General features: G+C 40.5%; 1 protein-coding gene across 1 annotated transcript in view; it reads right to left on the bottom strand.

The window, feature by feature from the left end:
• DGKB (diacylglycerol kinase beta) overlaps window positions 1–18727 on the bottom strand; it is a 234611-nt gene that overhangs the window by 112987 nt on the left and 102897 nt on the right. The window contains exons 14-15 of the mRNA XM_048510484.1: window positions 18232–18305; window positions 15292–15366 (exon numbers count right to left, since the gene is read on the bottom strand). Coding sequence (XP_048366441.1) covers window positions 15292–15366; window positions 18232–18305 — 149 coding nt within the window. The remainder of the gene's footprint in view (window positions 1–15291; window positions 15367–18231; window positions 18306–18727) is intronic.

Raw genomic sequence — 18727 nt, 5'->3', positions numbered from 1 at the left:
TGGATGATAGTTATGCAGGTCTGCTTTAGCACCCATATAGGTACCACTATATTCATATTCCATAGTATTCAAATCAAACCTTTTCAGATATTTATGCTTCTAGAGAAAATGTGATTATTTCTTTTCTAAAACTTCTTAGTCTAACTGTTGCCACTGGGAAATAGCATAATCTGGCTTCTTTTATTGGAAAAGCTGTTTGTATTGTGATCTGAGTGCAATAAGGTGACTAATTGATATGCTTCTCTATGGCCCCTTCCGCACATGCAGAATAATGCACTTTCAATCCACTTCACAATTGTTTGCAAGTGGATTTTGCTATTTCACACAGTAAAATCCAGTTGTGACGAGCGCTGAAAGTGGATTGAAAGTGCATTATTCTGCATGTGCGGAAGGGGCCTAGGTTTCCAAGTCTGTCATATATATTTAACCACTATTTCTTTAGCATCACTACATTCCTCGTCCTTCCTTGTTTGCAATGATTATCTGTCAATGGTGGATTTTTAGATAAAAGTGGTTTGAGGGATGTTACAATATCTTCAAAATATTTAAATACATTAGATATTAGAATCTTACAACTTGTTGTTTCAACCACAGTTCATCCTCAACCAAAAGGTGGGTCAAATTGGAGTGCAGTTAAGGAGATCTTTTGAGTCTCCAAGATACGTTTCTTCAAAGACATCATTATTAGAAGCAAGAAAGATGCTATTCTTAAAACCAAGGAGGAGTCCCAGGGGAAGGTGATCATTATCAGTCCTATTGCCAACGTCAAATCTCTTGGTGAAAGGTTACAGAGAAGAAGAGATGATTATATAAACAATGATACGTTGCTTTTTAAAAGGAAAGAAAAGTAAATGCACCCTTTCATCTATCCAGACTAGTGGTTACAACTCTCAGATACAGTGGGCTAGTCTACACCATGTAGGATGCATAAATGATGGAGTCACAATAGTTCCAGTATTCTTAAACTTGATTTGTTGACAACCTTATGCTCTGATAAATGTTCTAGGATGCTTGCTTGTTCAGCAGCCAAATTATTAACATTGGAAAGTGAATGTCTTACGTTTAAAGATCTAAGTCCTGTTCTTGTATTAAAATCTCAGTAGATTATAACATATGCATTTGGAAAATGTACAGTCAAGGTCTCTATGGCAGCTGACAGTCACTCCACTTGCTTAAATTGTCAAAACTGGCTGAAGTAATCTTGCAACAGGACAGAATAGTGGTTATAACTCTCAGGTACAATGGGCTAAACTACAAGGCAAATAGCCATCAGATGCTAATTACTGTAAAGTGATCCAATAAAAGTAGTTTCATTATAATATGCAGTTATAGAGAACAGTGAAATATTCATCTCCTGGGCACTATATTTTAATGTATAATGATTAACTAGTATGTGGTTGCCAAGTAGCTGTAAAAATATTATTTTTCAGACAGGAAACTTGCAACCTAAGGCTGATTGCAATGGTTTTCAAACAAAGACTAGAAACAAATCAAAACTTTGTGTTTAATAAGGGAAATACGTTGCACAAGTTGCTCTGAGCCCTTGTAGGCATATGAATCTAAATAAAATAAATAAATAAACAAACAAACAAACAAACAAACATTTGGTGATAACAGAAACCATAATGAAAAGAGGAAATTAAAAAATATTGAGATTTTATAACAGATTGATATTTGTTTGGTTGATGGTAAAGCTCCAGGCTAAAATGAAAATCAGCAATCCACAAGTTATGCAAACATATCTACACATGCAGTTTAACCGACTAACCGTTCACCCTTCCAAATGAGCGAAAACCTACTTAGCATCTAAACACTTAAACATTCATCCTTGCAAACGAGCGAATGTCAGGTTAGCAAGTCGCAGGGAAAAAATTCCCACCTCAAAAAGGTCCCGCCCCAACACAGCACGCCAGCCAATCGGGGGAGACTCACAAAGGAGATTGCGTGGTAGTGGGGATTGCTACATTTTTGCAGTGGGGAGGTTGAAACCTCGATGAAAAGGTGCAGTTTCTTTACAAACTTGGTTTGATCTAGATATAATTTCCCCGTGAGGAATCAATCAGAGAGACTGGCTCAAGGTTACCCTACAAGCTTCCATTGTAGAGTGGGAATCTGAACCTGGATCTCCCAGATCTTAGTCCAACTCTAACCACTACACCACAGTAGCTCTCTTGACAAGGAGATCCTATAGCATTATATAAAAGCATTGCTCGTTATTTCACCTGAAATCTTGCAGAATGTTTTCCTCCTCTTGTCAAAAAGTACATGAAGGCAATGAATGCATTTATTAATTGCATTCTGAATGAGCTGGCAGGCATCCCTTGTAAAGGCCAGGGTCTTAACAATTATATTTAAGCAGAGGTAGCATGATGTACAGCTCAATCAGTGTAGCCTATAACCCGACCCTGCAGATGACAGACTTAACACAAGTGACTTCTGAATAACGTAAGTTGAGTAACCATAAGACAAACAGAAAAAAAAAGAACAGTAACTTTTATTAATTCCCAGGGATAGAGGAATAATGTAGTTCAGAAAAGAGGATAGAAACTATTTACAGGTGTAACAGTCTTGTTGGGCCTATTTATTTATAAGGTTACAGTTGATAACAGCTCTCTACTTCTCCAAACAGCCAGGTTTGTATGCTTGAGGCCTTTTGGCCCTCCCTCAACATCAGGATTGTCACAGTGTGAGTTCCTCTCAGAAACCACAAATCTAGTTTTCCTTAGAAACTGGGTTTCAAGACAGTTTCAGTTTCTTCTTCAAGCAAGCCTGTTTTATCACTAAAGACGGTTCTGAGGCTCCAAACTCTCCTGAGACAGGTTCTTTCCCAAAAAACACTCTGGAGATGCAAATCCTATCTCCATACATTTATTTGTTTAGCCTACTTGCATGCAAGGCCAACTCTGAGCTGCTTTCTGTGTTCTTTTTCTGAAGGGTCAGGTCCAATCTCACAGTGTAACAACTTTTTCTTTCTTGCACACCCACCCCCCCACCCCATGCCCACCCCCCCGCTACATTGGGCAACTTGCCTGCTAGCCAACATTACACTGTCCTCCCAGCCCATCTGCTGGGGAAAACCACAGGGGAAACCTGGGAATCCTCATGGGCCTGAGCCAGCATGTGTTTCCCTTGCCACCTGGAAGTGAGAGTCAGCCTACAGCATCTGAGGTAGACGAGCAGCTACATGGCCTCCATTCTTTTATGGGAATCTCCCAAAAGCGGAGAGATGGGTACACAAACATGGCTGAAGTGGATCTGGCCCAATGCCAAAACCACTACAAGATCCCCTCTGCTCCTGCCAATGCTCCTACTGTCACAACCAAACAAGCAGGCCAAAGTCAGCAGCTATGGAGCTGGTATAAAGGGCATAGCTCTTTGTTAGTTTCACTCTTTCCTATCTGACTGCATATAACATTCTACACAAGAAGTGCAGAATCAACTGGGTGGAATTCATCTTGTAAGGTACATAAGAACATAAGAACATAAGAAAAGCCAGCTGGATCAGACCAAAGTCCATCTAGTCCAGCTCTCTGCTACTCGCAGTGGCCCACCAGGTGCCTTTGGGAGCTCACATGTAGGATGTGAACGCAATGGCCTTCATGGCTGTTGCCCCATCACCTGGTGTGTTAAGGCATTTGCAATCTCAGATCAAAGAGGATCAAGATTGGTAGCCATAAATCGACTTCTCCTCCATAAATCTGTCCAAGCCCCTATAAAGGTTAGTGGCCATCACCACCTCCTGTGGCAGCATATTCCAAACACCAATCACACGTTGCGTGAAGAAGTGTTTCCTTTTATTAGTCCTAATTCTTCCCCCCAGCATTTTCAATGAATGCCCCCTGGTTCTAGTATTGTGAGAAAGAGAGAAACATTCTCTCTGTCAACATTTTCTACCCCATGCATAATTTTGTAGACTTCAATCATATCCCCTAGTCAGCCTCCTCTCCAAACTAAAGAGTCCCAAACGCTGCAGCTCTCCTCATAGGGAAGGTGCTCCAGTCCCTCAATCATCCTTGTTGCCCTCTCTGCACTTCTTTTCTATCTCCCTCAATATCCTTTTTGAGATGCGGGGCGACCAGAACTGGACACAGTACTCCAAGTGCGGTCGCATCACACTGCTTTATATGGGTATGACAATCTTTGCAGTTTTATTCTCAATTCCTTTCCTAATGATCCCCAGCATAGAGTCTGCCTTTTCACAGCTGCCATGCACTGAGTTGACATTCCCATGGAACTATCAACTAAGACTTAAACCTCTTTTACCTGGTCTGTGACTGATAGCACTGGACCCCTGTAGTGTGTATGTGAAGTTTGGATTTTTTGCCCTGTGTGTATCACTTACATTTTGCTACATTGAACTGCATTTGCCATTTCTGAGCCCACTCCACCTAATTTATCAAGGTCCACTTGGAGCTCTTTTCAGAATCCTTTGTGGTTCTCTACCACCCTACATAATTGGTATCATCTGCAAACTTGGCCACCATGCTACCTGCACTTCTACTTCCAGGTCATTTATGAATAGGTTAAAGAGCACTGGTCCCAAAGCGGATCCTTGGGGGACACTCACTCCCTACATCTCTCCATTGTGAGAACTTCCATTTACACCCACTCTTTGTTTCCCTAGTTTCTCAACCAGTTTTTAATCCATAGGACTTAATTTCCCTCTTATTCCTTCATTGCTGAGTTTTCTCAACAGTCTCTGGTGAGGAACTTTGTCAAAAAGCCTTTGGAAATCCAAGTAGACAATGTCCAATCGGGTTCACCCCTGCTGTCCACATGCCTGTTTACACCCTCAAAAGAACTCTAGTAAGTTTGTAAGACAGGATTTGCCTCTAAGCCATGCTGACTCTTTCTCAGCAGGTCTTGCTTTTCTACATGTTTTATAATTTTATCTTTAATGATAGATTCTACTAATTTACTACAGGAAATGATGTCAAACTGACTGGCCTGTAATTTCCTCGGGTCCCCTAGACCTTTCTTAAAGATTGGTGTGACATTGGCCATCTTCAGTCTTCAGGGATGGAGCCTGATTCCAGGGATAAGTTGCATATTAAAGTGAGAACATCAGCAATTTCCATGCTGAGCCTTTTAAGAACTCTTGGGTGAATGCAATCTAGCCAGGGGATTTGGTAGCATTTAGTTTATCAATGGCTGCCAGAACTTCCTTTGTCTACCACTATCTTCTAGTTCCTCGGATTCTCCTAAGAAGCTTGGTCTTCAGGTGCAGGAATGTTCTCACCTCCTCTTGGGTGAAGACAGATGCAAAGAATTCATTCAGCTTCTCTGCAATTTCCCCTGTGCCATCTTTTAGCACACCCTTTGTTCCTTTGTCATCTAACGGGCCTACCGGGGCTTCCCTTGCTGGCTTCCTGCTTTTGATGTAATTTGAAGAACTGTTTGCTGGTCTTGATGTTCGCAGCCATGTGCTCCTCATAATCCTTTTTGCCTCCCTGTGCTAACTTGCTTCTTTGCCACCATTTGTGTTCCTCTCATATTCTTCATCAGCCAAACTGGACTTCCATTTTCTAAAAAGACATTTTTCTTTTTTTTCTGATAATTTCCTCAACCTCTCTTTGTTAACCATGGTGGCTTTTTTTTTGACTACTGGTGCTGCCTTTTCAACCTGTGGGAACACATTCCAGCTGAGCTTTTATTACTGTGTTTTTAAATAACCTCCAAGCATCCTTGGACAGTTTTGACTCTCTTGATTTTTCCCTTTCAGCTCTCTAAGGCTATCCCCCCCTCTTCATCATCTTTGAGAAATTTCCTTTCTGAAGGCGAATGTAACTACATTAGTAGTTGCCACTTGTTCACATGCTGAGATACCTGAATCTGACAGCATTGTGGTCGCTGTTCCCTCATCGCTCAACAACACTGACTTCCTGCACCAGGTCCTGGGTCCCACATATAGAATTAGATCTAGGATCACTCTCCTGGTTGTCTCCACCTGCTCTCAAGCCACAGTCATTTAGCATATCCAGGGAATGCTCTCCCTTACTATGACCTGAACATGCATTTTTCCAGTTTATATATGCAGTTAAAATCACCCATTACCACTACATTTTTGTTTTTGTTGGCCTCTAATTTCTTTTTCCATCTCAGAATCCCTCTTTGTGCACTTTGGTTAGGGGACGAGCACATATCTCTAATATTAAACTGTCCTTTCAAGCACCTGGTATTGATATCCACAGTGATTCTGTAGGGGAAACCAGCTCCCTCCCTGCATTGTCTATTTTATGTGATACTATGCTCTCTTTGATGTAAAGGCAACTCCACCCCCCAATGCGCCCTCTATCCTATCCCTTCCCAGAGTAGAGCCTGTAGCCTGGTATAACAGCATCCCACTGGTTCTCCTCATTCCACCATGTCTCTGTAATGCCCACTATATCAAAGTCCTCCTTCAAAAACTCTGTACTCTAGTTCCCCATTTTAGGTCAACGAATGTTTCTACTATTAGCATAGAGACACCTGTATTCTGTCTCTGTTCCTTAACCTTGGGATTTATGTGCTTTACCCTCAAGTCTTTTGTAGACACTATCCCTTTGTCACATGCACATTGCTATGTTCTCGCTTGTATGTGGTTGATTTAGAAAAACTCTCCCTCTCTGTCTGCATCCCCATAGATACTGTATTCCGCACCTTAGTCACCTCAGCTCCTGTCGGGTTTCCCCCAGTGATCATTTTAAAAGCTGTTCTGCCACCTTTTAATGTTGAGCCAGCAGCCTGGTTCCTCTTTGTTAAGATGAAGCTGCCCGCCCGCTTTGTACAGGCCTACCTTTGTCCCAAAAAGGTTCCCCAGTTCCTGGACAAATCTGAAACCCTCTGCCTTACACCACCTTCTCATCCACGCATTGAGACCCTGTATCTCCGCTTTGCCTAGCTCGGGCCTATGCTGTGGAACGGTAGCATTTGGAGAATGCCACCTTGGGAGGTCCTGGACTTCAACCTGTTTCCTAGCAGCCTAAATTTAGCTTCCAGAACTCCTCCCCGCTACATTTCTCCCAATAGTCGGTGCCAATGTGGGACCACAACTGCTGACTCCACCCCCCAGCACTGTCTAAAAGCCTATCTAGACCTAAGTGACATCCGCGAACCTTCTCGCACCAGGCAGGTAAGTCACCATGCGGTCATCACGCCTCTCACAAACCCAACTCTCTACATTTCTAATGATCAATCACCCACTACACGGAGCCCCCCACCTCCCCTCGGTGGGTATCCTCCAGTGCGAGGATAGCTAATCACCAGCCAAGGAATGGACCTCATCTAAGGGAGCATCTTCCACCACCTCAGACTGGCACCCTCCATCCCCAAGGCCTTCATTCTCCACACATCTGAAGAGATGTCACCTTGGGAGTGGGACCCGGGCTGTTAGGTCCCTGAAAGCCTCGGCCTGTCACCCTCTCTGCCTCCTTTCTTAGCTTCTCCAGGTTCACACCTTGGCTTCAAGAGAACGCATTAATCGCCTCTCTTGAGTGCTGCAGGAGCTCATTGTGCGAGGAGCACACCCATGACTTCTGTCCTAGTGGCAGATAGTCATACATGTGACACTCCAGTGCAAAACACTGGAAAGCCCCCCATCCCCCCCGTCATTTTCTGCCTTCATATCTGATTTGTTTAGATATTTAAATATTAAGCTTTTTTAGTCACTGCCCCTGGAGCTATCTGCACGTACTATCTGTCAAATATGTCCTTATTAATTTAAAAAACAAAAAAATTAATTAAAATTACACACCAGCCAGGCCATCACGCCTGGTGAGACTGAAACCAAAGCCCCACCTTTAAGGACAAAAGCCCCACCTCTCAGGACAAAGAGGAACAAGAGATGAACTCTGTTAACCCCTGTTAAGCCCCCCCTTCCAGATTCAGCAGCCTTACAAGGAGAAAAAGAGATAACCCTGTTAAAATACACTGCTTTAAAAGCTGTGGCTTGAGAAAAGCCCTCCAAAATGAACACCAGCAGGTCACTCTGCTCTTCCTGGCCAAGTCTCTTCTGCTGCTACTCCTCTCTGCTGGTTCCAGAGACTGAAACTTCATTTTCAAAAGGTGTAAATAATGTGGAATGCAACTCAGATTTTTATTTGAAAAGCTGCAGCTTTCTAATCTCAAAGTTAAACTTTCATATTACACGTTAAATATCACTGAACATCAAGGTATTAATATTGTTACAGAAATACTGGAACAATACTCTCAATACTCTCAATAGAAAATGATCATCATGACCTTCCCTGCGTTCACATACAGAATTAAAAACATGATTTTGCAATTACCTCCCCCCGCCCTCAAGCAATTAGAGGAGGGAGGAAAGGAGAGGAATGGGCTCTGGTGGCCAGCTGGTACATGGTCCCTTAAATTTTAAAAGACCAGACTTCCCCATGGATGGTAGATACGGGCTTCCATGCACTGTGGACCAGCTCGTGACTAGAGGTACTTCCTCTCCCTAGCTGCTCCTGCCTCGCTGACAGGATTTGATTCCAATATTATAAAAGCAAAGTACCGTCAGGGATTCAGAAGTACTATCAAATCTTTCCAATCCAATAAAATGCCTGATATCTTAGGGACTGGCTCTGCGACAGTGGTAGGATTCAGCAGGTTTGCACTTCAGCAGAACTGGTTGTTAAAATGGTGCTTGTAAACCACCGGAACTGGTTGTTAAACCATTTGAATCCCACCACTGCTCTGAAACATTTGATTGCATGCACTCTATGTGGGGCTGCCTTTCATGACTGTAGAGATTCTATTGGTGTAGAATGTTGCCACATGTGTATATCTTTTAACAAGTAGATCACTATCAGCTGTTACTGCAGTGCTTTAGTGCTTGCATGAGGTTCCTCTCTTCTTCTGGATACCATGGCCATTCAGATTGCAACACAAACTTATGAAGAACTGAGGAGCAAATGCTACAGTTAGATAGATGCAATGCTTTGGATGATAAATGACTTCCTTAAATTGCTTTTTAATCATCCCACATTCTTAAGGAGGTTTACACTCAACACGTGAAAAGAGTTTTAATTGTTATGCATAAAATTCACAAAATGTAGATATTTCAAGCATAGGATGTAATGATTTGTGGAATGTTTCCAGGACAAAGTCTTTGATAAATGGTGACCTCTCTGCAGTTTCACACAGTGCTACAGTCCAACTGCTACTTGCACAACAATTATTTACTTACGAGGTGAATAATGACTGAATTTCAGATTCTTCAGCGTAATTAAATCCACAGTTGTTGACAGAAGTGGATGGCTCCCATAGAGATATAACCACAGAACAGTGAAACTCTTTTCAGAGTAAAAACAGGTGCAAGTTACAAATTGCACTATGTATGAGAATGGCAATTTTCATGTCACTGAGTTAACTGTGACTCTCTATGACTGTATTGTACCATTTATACTGAAACTCAGCTGTGGTAACTGCATGGTTTCTCACATTTATACTTATTTTCCCATATCCAATTTTTAATCTCAATTTTTAATAGTGACGATATAAAACTCTTGATATCATGTAATCCAGTTTTAAGTCTTGTCACTATTTTTTTAAACCTCAATTCCACAAAGTTAAACATTCAGGTTGTCAGTATATGTATATACACAGTATAACCGGTATTTCAAAGAGTGCCTGTTTTATGAACATTGACATTTTTTTCACAGACTAAAGCATGGCCTTATATTGATAGATATGTTCATTTGAAACAACCACTCTGAAACCTATTAGCTATATCAGAGGGACTGTACACAACTCAGGATAACAACTGCCCCACACTAAGTTGGAAGGGATTATGTTGCCATCTACTTTTGTATTAGGCGTTATGGTACTATTGTTTTAATTTTGTATATTTCTATTTTAAATCTTTTTATATGTTTTTATGGATTGTATTGTTGTTGTGACCCGCCCTGAGCCCTGCAGAGATAGGGCAGGATATAAATTTGAAATAAATAAATAAATAAATAAATAAATAAATAGATAGATAGATAGATAGATAGATAGATAGATAGATAGATAGATAGATAGATAGATAGATAGATAGATAGATAGATAGATAGATAGATAGATAGATAGATAGATAGATAGATAGATAGATAGATAGATAAATAAATAATGGAGGGAGGGAGGGAGGGAGGGAGGGAGGGTGGGAAGAAGGAAGGAAGGAAGGAAGGAAGGAAGGAAGGAAGGAAGGAAGGAAGGAAGGAAGGAAGGAAGGAAGGAAGGAAGGAAGGAAGGAAGGAAGGAAGGAAGGAAGGAAGGAAGGAAGGAAGGAAGGAAGGAAGGAAGGAAGGAAGGAAGGAAGGAAGGAAGGAAGGAAGGAAGTTTTTACTTTTATTTTCTGAAAAACCTAATAAAACACTTTAATAATACAAAGCAATTTTTATTATGAAATGTAAAAACAGAATAAGAAAAACTTACAAAAATAGTTAACATCTATATGCATCCTCTTTCTGGGATAATCTGGAGGTTCAGGTGAAATCAATATGCAGATGACACTCAATGGTATCTGTTAATGGATGGCCATCCAAACTCTGCCCCAGATACTCTACATAGTTGTCTGGGGGATGTGGTGGAATGATTGAAAGAAAGCCAATTGAATCCAACAAAGATGGAGGTGCTGTGCCTGGACCGGCAGGCGGCAGGGCAGGCTTGTTGACTGCCAGCTCTGGACAGAGCACAACTTAACACTGTGCAAACCGTAAAGAGCCTAAGTGTGTATCCAGATTATCAATGGAGGCCTGGGTAATACATGTCACTCACACAGCTTTTAAGAATCTATACTGTGTGAAGCAGTTGGCACCTTACCGGTCCCAGGCTTCCCTTGGGCCTGGTCCAGAAGATCCAGCTGGTCCAAAATGCAGCAGCATGGGGCCTTATAAGGACCCCAAGGAGCACACACATTCAGCTAGTGCTGTACCAGTTGCACTGGCTCCAGGTGGAATACTGGGTCAGGTTCAAGATTTTGGTATTAACCTTAAAAGTCCTAAACGGACTAGGGCTTACTTATCTAAGGGACCATTTATTCCATTATATCCCTCAAGGGCATTGCATACAAATGAAAATCTGTTGGTGATCCCTGGCACAAGGAAAATCCAGCTTGCCTTGACCAGGGCCAAGGCTTTTCAGCCCTGGCCCCTGCCTGGTGGAAAACTCTGTCCCAGTTCTGAAGGGCCTGTAAGACACAGATGTTCCACCAGGCATATGCTTGAGGAAGGTACAGTGATACACTGATGGCCTAATCAGTGGCCTTTGATATTTGTATTTCAGTTATATTTTAAATTTAAATATGTTTTATAGGATGAGTTTTAAAGTCTTTATTACAATTCTGAATTGTTTTATCAGGGGTTGGAAATCTCCCTGATTCTCTCAGGGAAGGACAGTGAAAAAAATCCCAATAAATAAATGAATCAGTAAATGAATGAATGAATAAATAAATAAATAATAAATAAGGTGTGAGAAACGAATAGACCAGGAACTGAAAAGTAGTTTAGATTCAGTGAGAGTCTCTCCCACCCCTTTGAATCACTAAGCCCCAATGTATACCATAAGCTGCTTTTGACACTATCTTCATTTTCAAAAGAAGAAGAAGAGTTTGGATTCATACTCCACCTTTCTGTCCTGTAAGGAGACTCAAGGTGGCTTACGAGCTCCTTTCCCTTCCTCTCCCCACAACAGACATTTTGTGAGGTAGGTGGGGCTGAGAGAGTTCCGAAGAACTGTGACAAGCCGAAAATCACCCAGCAGGAATGTAGGAGTGCGGAAACACATCTGGTTCACCAAATAAGTTTCTGCCACTCAGGTGGAGGAATGGGGAATCAAACCCAGTTCTCCAGATTAGAATCCACCCGCTCTTAACCACTACACCACACTGGCTCTCAGCTTACTATAGACATTGGCTTCATGGTTCATGCTGTAAAAGTACACAAACACACACATGTGCACATGCCTTTAAATGTTCCAGAAAATCCAACAGAGATTGTAAACCACAGGTTGGTGAACGTATGCAACTAATACTAAAAGGCAGACAGAGGAACTGAATAGAAACTATATAAATACTTTATTTGTTATGGATAACATTGGACAACTGAGCCAGGGTTTGAGGCTATGGCTAATAGAAGAAACAAATTTAGAAATAAATAATAATAATCACAGGGCCTGAGTCTCAGTTACTGCTTCAAGAATTCAAATGTTGATTTTTTTTTTAACTGAAAATTTCCTTACTGGAAAATTGGGACCCTATTAACCTGTTACAGTTTTGGCATTCCAGCCTTCCTTAATAGGAGAACATGCGGCTTGGGATCCTCACAATACCTATGGAGAGCACAACTGTTCGCCAATCCAAAAAACAGAGATCACATGCAAACAGTCAGATCATCAAAATTATAATGATTGAACAGACCTCATAAATGCAAGGCCATGATGTGAAGGAAATCACAGAGCTCTGGCACAGAAGTAAGAGGTGCTTTTTTCTCTTTGCCCTTTCTTCTTGCCACTACTGCTTACAACATTATTATTATTATTCTCTGGAGCCTGCCCACCTCTACAAGAAGTTTCTGGGAGCCACCAAATTTTTTGCTTTTGTTTCCAGACAAGGAACTATGGCACGGAGTACAACATCTTGATTTAAAACTGGGAGAGGCTCCATGGGCAGTGAACCTCAAAAGTGGCAGTTGAAGGAGAAAGGAAAACAATGGTAATTAAGTGGCACCCATCTAATGATCTCTTACTGTCACTATAATCCTAAAATCTATGGGAGAAAGCCTCACTAAGTAGACCTAGTTAGGACTGTACCATAAATGTGTACTGCCATTCTGCAAAAAGAGTAACATTGTTTCCAGAACAAAAGCAAGAAAAAGTAACATTATATATACAAATTTTAGAAATATGTTACATTTGCACAAGGAAAAAACCATAACTAAATACAACATTTGAATCTAAAATTATGTTAGCTGGATAATTAACCAGGAATTGCTTGACTCAACCTCCTATCCTTCTTATATATCCATTTATATTCAGTGAAAAATAGAAAAGACAGTTAAACTACGATTCAAGTCCATAAAGAACATTGCCCTCTTGTGGATGTATGCTATTTGGCTTATTTTCTATTCTTATAAATGTCTTGTATTAAAAAAGGTAAAATTACAGTGCTTTGTTTTGTGTTACCTTGGGTAACCACAAATGGCAATTTGAAGATGCTTAAGTTTAAAAAATTATAAAAACTTGAGAATCTTGGAAACCTATTATAGCTAATTTCATGCATAATAATGGTCGCAATATATCCGTTTTTTTTTTCAAAAAACAAGTAAAACTCATTCTTTAAAAAAACAACTGGAAATATTCTCTTTCAATAATGCATTTTTTAAAAAATATAATCCCATGAAAAATTGTCTTTAAGGATTCACCCAGCATCTTTAATAAGCAACAATTTACTGGAAGGTAAGACATCCATGTTTAAAAGTGCCCCCCAAGACTCACCTTAGTGCCACTGTACTCAGGGTAGGTGAGCATCAGCCCCTCCCTCCCTAATGCCGGAACAATCGACAAAAAGTCATCACATGACAAGGATGGGGATGCCGGGCAAGCCTTATAAAAGGTCAAAGCGGGGCATAGAGTAGCATCCATAATGGGAAGGCAGAGCTTGCATGCTGGACCTTCCCATGGAGGGGGCCTCAGTAAGAGGTCTGGAGTAGTGGAGGGCTTGATGGCACAGACCACGGAGGCTCTGTTTCGAGCTCCCTACCCCGGCCGGAAGGAGTGTCACAAAATGGGTACGTGCCCAAATGGCATCTAGTAACTTTCTGCCGCAGTCCCCATGGGGACGGAGCCAGGCTCAGCATGGCTAAGGTCCGGCAATCGGGGTCAGCTGGGGCTGCCCCTATACCAGGTTCAGTGGTTGCTGCCTGGGGGCCAGGATGGGCCCCTTATGCTCGCCCAGCTTCCTATGTGTTTATTAATAAACGGGATGCGGCCAAATTTCTATTACAATCAAGAACTGTGTCAGTGGTCAATGGTGTGAACATCCGCACATCTGCACGTAATGTACTGTCAAAGGCTTTCATGTCCAGAATCAACTGGCTGTGTGGCTCTGATTTGCTAATTTTTGTTGCTGTGCCAGCCATAAATGTAGCAAATGTTAGGAGCAAAACTGCCAGACCATGGCTACATAGTACTTGGTCCTGATAAAACCCACAACACCCTATGTTTACATTAACACTAAGCACAGCATATACAGAGCTGACAGCAGCATATTGAACTGCAGTGAAATGCTCAGTACATGCTCAGAGATATTGTTATCATAGGTCCTGGAATGTTTCTGTCAGCAAGAGATAACAGCAACAGAAAACCTGGCTATCAGAAAATTCCAGCAGTAGACAAAACTGGCAGGTATTGCTTTCTAATGGTGAAAGCAATGACCAAATAAAGTAATCATATGTTCCACAATACCTAAATCTTCAGTTTCTGTGTTCTACAGGCACAAGAACAATATAGATTAAGATGTTCTTTTTACGATTTTTGTTTTGTAACTGCAAGTATTTAACAAGTTGAAAATTCAAATAAATTTTTTAGTTCCAGCTTAGTGTACCAATTAGTTACCTCTCATGAAGATAAAATGGCATAAAGATAAAATGGAAGAAGGGGAAAACACATTGTAAGTAACTTGTTAAGTGCAGGAAAAGTGGAGTACAAATATAAGGAAAATAAACAAGCTAAGATTAGGACAGTTTCTGTAATATGAAACAGTGAACTGAACTTCACAAGCTATTTGTGTGGCAGGCTGAGTCAGTGACAAAAGGGGTGGTTTGCCATTGCCTTCCCCAGTCATCTACATTTTACCCTTCAGCAAGCTGAGGATTCATTTTACCAACCTTGGAAGGTTGGAAAGCTGAGTCAACTTTTAGCTAGCTAAAAAGTTGAAATAATTAATTCGTAAGAGCTAGGCGAAATAACCAATTCACTTCCCATACCCCATCTTACCCAACTGGGTGGCTTTTTAAAGGCAATAGGCGACCAGTATTAGCAGCCAAGTATAGCAAGGAGAAAAAGTTGAGTATGGAAGAAACAGAATAAAATGACATACATGAAAAATGTGATGTACCACAAAGTTATGCAGAGCAGCAAATGGCTAACATATGAGTTGTGTGCGTTATATATCTTCATACCCCACAATTTTCCTTTCTGCAACGTTAACTCAAATTTATGTTGCTGATGCACTAAAATCATGTACTTCCTATGTATAACCTTCGGTTTGATCTACTTATGCTGTATTTTATTTGATAAATTCATGATGACAACATTTAGCCTTAGACTTACCCCGGCACTGGTCCACTTCCAGCAAGGCTGTAAACCTGACGAGGATTCAAAAGATACTGAAATTTTCTATAAATTCTGCAAGAGTTGAAACAAGGAGTATTTAAAAGGTTTTATTAGCCAGTCAATTCTGCTTTTGCCTAATCTAAACTAAAATGAACATTTTGAAAATGAACAAACTGAAATTGTTAAAAGTCACCCACTTATTATTGTAAATAGGATTTAGAACTGAAGCCACAGTTTCATATTTTTTTCCAAAAATCAAGACTTATCAAGTTATATGGAATGGTTAGTAGCCATAATCTCTGGACACCAAAAACTTCATATCTACATTTAAGAGAATGACCAACCAAGGAGTCAGATGAGATCTCCAGTTTACATTTTCCTCGGAAACTGGATCAACTTTTTTGGAAATACCCATCAGTTTCAAGAGTCATTGGCCACGACCCATGGTGGGCTGCTACTGAGCATACATATCCACAGCCCTTTTGTGTGTGGAAATACAAACTCTTGGAATCTTGGCCATGATTTTAATTTTAAAAAAGAGCGCATAAAACAAATAAGTGCCCCTATGTGGGAGGAAGAAATGCTGTCTGTCTCCACATATAAAGCAGAGTTATGGATGTCTAATTTTTGTGACATAATATATGCATGACTGAAGGGAGCCGACCACTCTGCTGGCTTGGGCTCTCCACATTCCATTTTTTCAAGCACTGTTTTCATAATACAGGAAACTTAAGGAGACTGGAGAGGGGGAATGATTGAAGTGATACAGTGCAGCTAGTTAAGCTGGGAAGGGGCAAAGATGGAACTAACAAAATCTTGCTTCCATCCATTACATGTAGGTTATTCTTGAGAGTGGGCAAAATGGATCTATTAAGAGAAACACACAAGGAATGCAAACTGAGCAGCAATCTGCTGGGATAGAGGTAGGAACCTCGGCTCCAGATGTTCAGGGAATACCAAAGTTCTCATCAGTTTTCTGTCAGCATGGCCAATTGGCCATGCTGGTAGGGGCTGATGGGAATTGTAGTTCCTGAACATCTGGAGAGCCGCAGGTTCCCTACCCCTGTGCTAGGGTTTGGTATGTCTTCTTATGGTCAGTGTTTTCCACTGGAATGACTGGTTTCTACTCCTTCATATTTCGTACAGCATAAGCCCACAAACAGGGGATGAACAGAAGAAGAAGAAGAGTTGGATTTATATTCCCACCTTTCTTTTCTGTAAGGAGACTCAAAAGGGTTAACAAACTCCTTTCCCTTCCCCCCCCCCCCCCACAACAAACACCCTGTGAAGTAGGTGGGGCTGAGAGAGCTCAGAACTATGACTAGCCCAAGGTCACGTGTTGGCATGTGTTGGAGTGCACAGGCTAATCTGAATTCCCCAGATAAGCCTCCACAGTTCAAGCAGCAGAGCGGGTAATCAAACCCGGTTCCTCCAGATTAGAGTACACCTGCTCTTAACCATTACACCACTGCTGCTCCCTGTCTAAATTGTACCACTTCAAACAAAAGGTAGAGGATCAGATAATTCAAAGTTCCATTTTTTACACAACACAAAAATTTCTCTGTATGTACAAAATGAGAAATCACCATAACTTCTATGTATGCCCTTCCTATTTTATGAGGGAGCATTCTCAAGTAGTATAGTCAAGAAACGGATTTCCCCCAATTCTTCTGCTTGGTTGTAATAAATGGGCCTTCAAGTCATTTCACCAGTGTATTTGATATTACAATATGTTACTGATAGGTGAAGATGATTTTAAAAATTTCTTTCCCCCACCCACTTCTGAGTTAAAGCCAATACGTTTCTTTTCCCCCCTTTTAATTATAGTTGTGCATTTTACTCTGCTTGAAAACAGAAAAGATGTAGAAATGGAAAAGATACATAAAATCAGTGCCTTCCTATCTATAATTCCACCATCCTAAGTATATTGTAGTCAATGGGCAGTTACAGCAGTTAACTCTGCTTAGCAGCACACTGTACATGTCTTACTTAAGAAGCGCCCATCTGTAAATTCACCATATTGGAACAGTTTGATCATTTATCAAATGTTTATTGATGCCAGTCAAATCCTCAAGAAACACATGCATTTTTCCTAGTCTGGAGGTGGTCCAAAGACAAAAAGTCAATGCAGGATGACCGACTTGTTCTTATGGATGGATAAACTACTAGTATGATGATTACTAAACCAGACATCTGACAGGTGGATGTGTTCGGAGTTTTAAATCACTGATGTTTTCCAAAAACTGCCAGCCATTATGTATTCTCTGTATTCTTTGAAGTGAAAAAGGTCATTAGCCTGATGATTCAGGCTTGTCTTTTCTTTGTGGGATCTCTAGGAGGCCTCCCATACAGGGAGACCAGAGTCACACCTGATTCTCATCAGCAAGATCACTACACATGCACCCTCCAATCAAACATTGGAACCTCTTCTTTCTAAGAATAGAGACTTTTTTCTAGAATGATGGTCAAAGAATCCATAATGTACATATTGGTTATAGTCCCAGTTCATCTCCATCACTAGTAATAGGTCTACTATGATACCGTGTTTTCTCGAAAATAAGACAGTGTCTTATATTAATTTTTGCTCCCCAAGATGTGCTATGTCTTATTTTCAGGGGATGGCTTATTTTTCCGCTCCACAGCTGCATGCTCTGGTGTTCTGTTCGATGGGCATGCTTCCAAACAAAAACTTTGCTACGTCTTACTTTCGGGGGATGCTTTATATTTAGCACTTCAGCAAAACCTCTACTACGTCTTATTTTCAGAGGATGTCTTATTTTCAGGTAAACAGGGACATAGCTATTATTAAGTGTAATTCAAAAGTGAATTATTAAGAGTTAACAGAAAGAATTAGCCTTCTGAAAAAATATAAATTTACACAAATACTTCTACAAATCAGTCCATTCAAAGGAGAAAGATCAGCAAAGCAACACATACCTTTCTCCTTGTTTTCCACCACTTTTAGGGTTCACAAAAACTAGAAGTGGATGAGTATTTGTAACAGGAGTAATCTAAATAAAGAACACCACAGAAGTACATTAATCTTTTTAATTCAGTTAGTTGTTAAGATAAAGGAACTTTTTTTGTTCTTTTGTAGGACATTTTGTATATTAAATATTTTGTTAATATTAATATTACTTAATAATATTATATATTATTATTAATAATAATATTTAATAAAATATTAAATACTTTACAAGTGAAATTTACAATTCTTATGTTGCTGACATGATGTTATACAGCTGTGGTGGCAGTTTCCATTGGCTACACAAAAATTACTAGGACTCGTATGTTAATGAACTTACATATTACACAATGAAAGGAATATAGGGAACTAAAACAGGGATTGTATAGGTTGGTGAACAAATTCTCAAAAGTACTAAACATGATGAACAAATTCTCAAAAGTACTAAATTCATTCAAGAAAAACATG

The sequence above is a fragment of the Sphaerodactylus townsendi genome, linkage group LG11 (assembly GCF_021028975.2).
Source record: "Sphaerodactylus townsendi isolate TG3544 linkage group LG11, MPM_Stown_v2.3, whole genome shotgun sequence".
NCBI classification, from domain to species: domain Eukaryota; kingdom Metazoa; phylum Chordata; class Lepidosauria; order Squamata; family Sphaerodactylidae; genus Sphaerodactylus; species Sphaerodactylus townsendi.
Note: the sequence above shows the minus strand (reverse complement) of the source record. Positions and strands in the feature narration are given on the sequence as shown.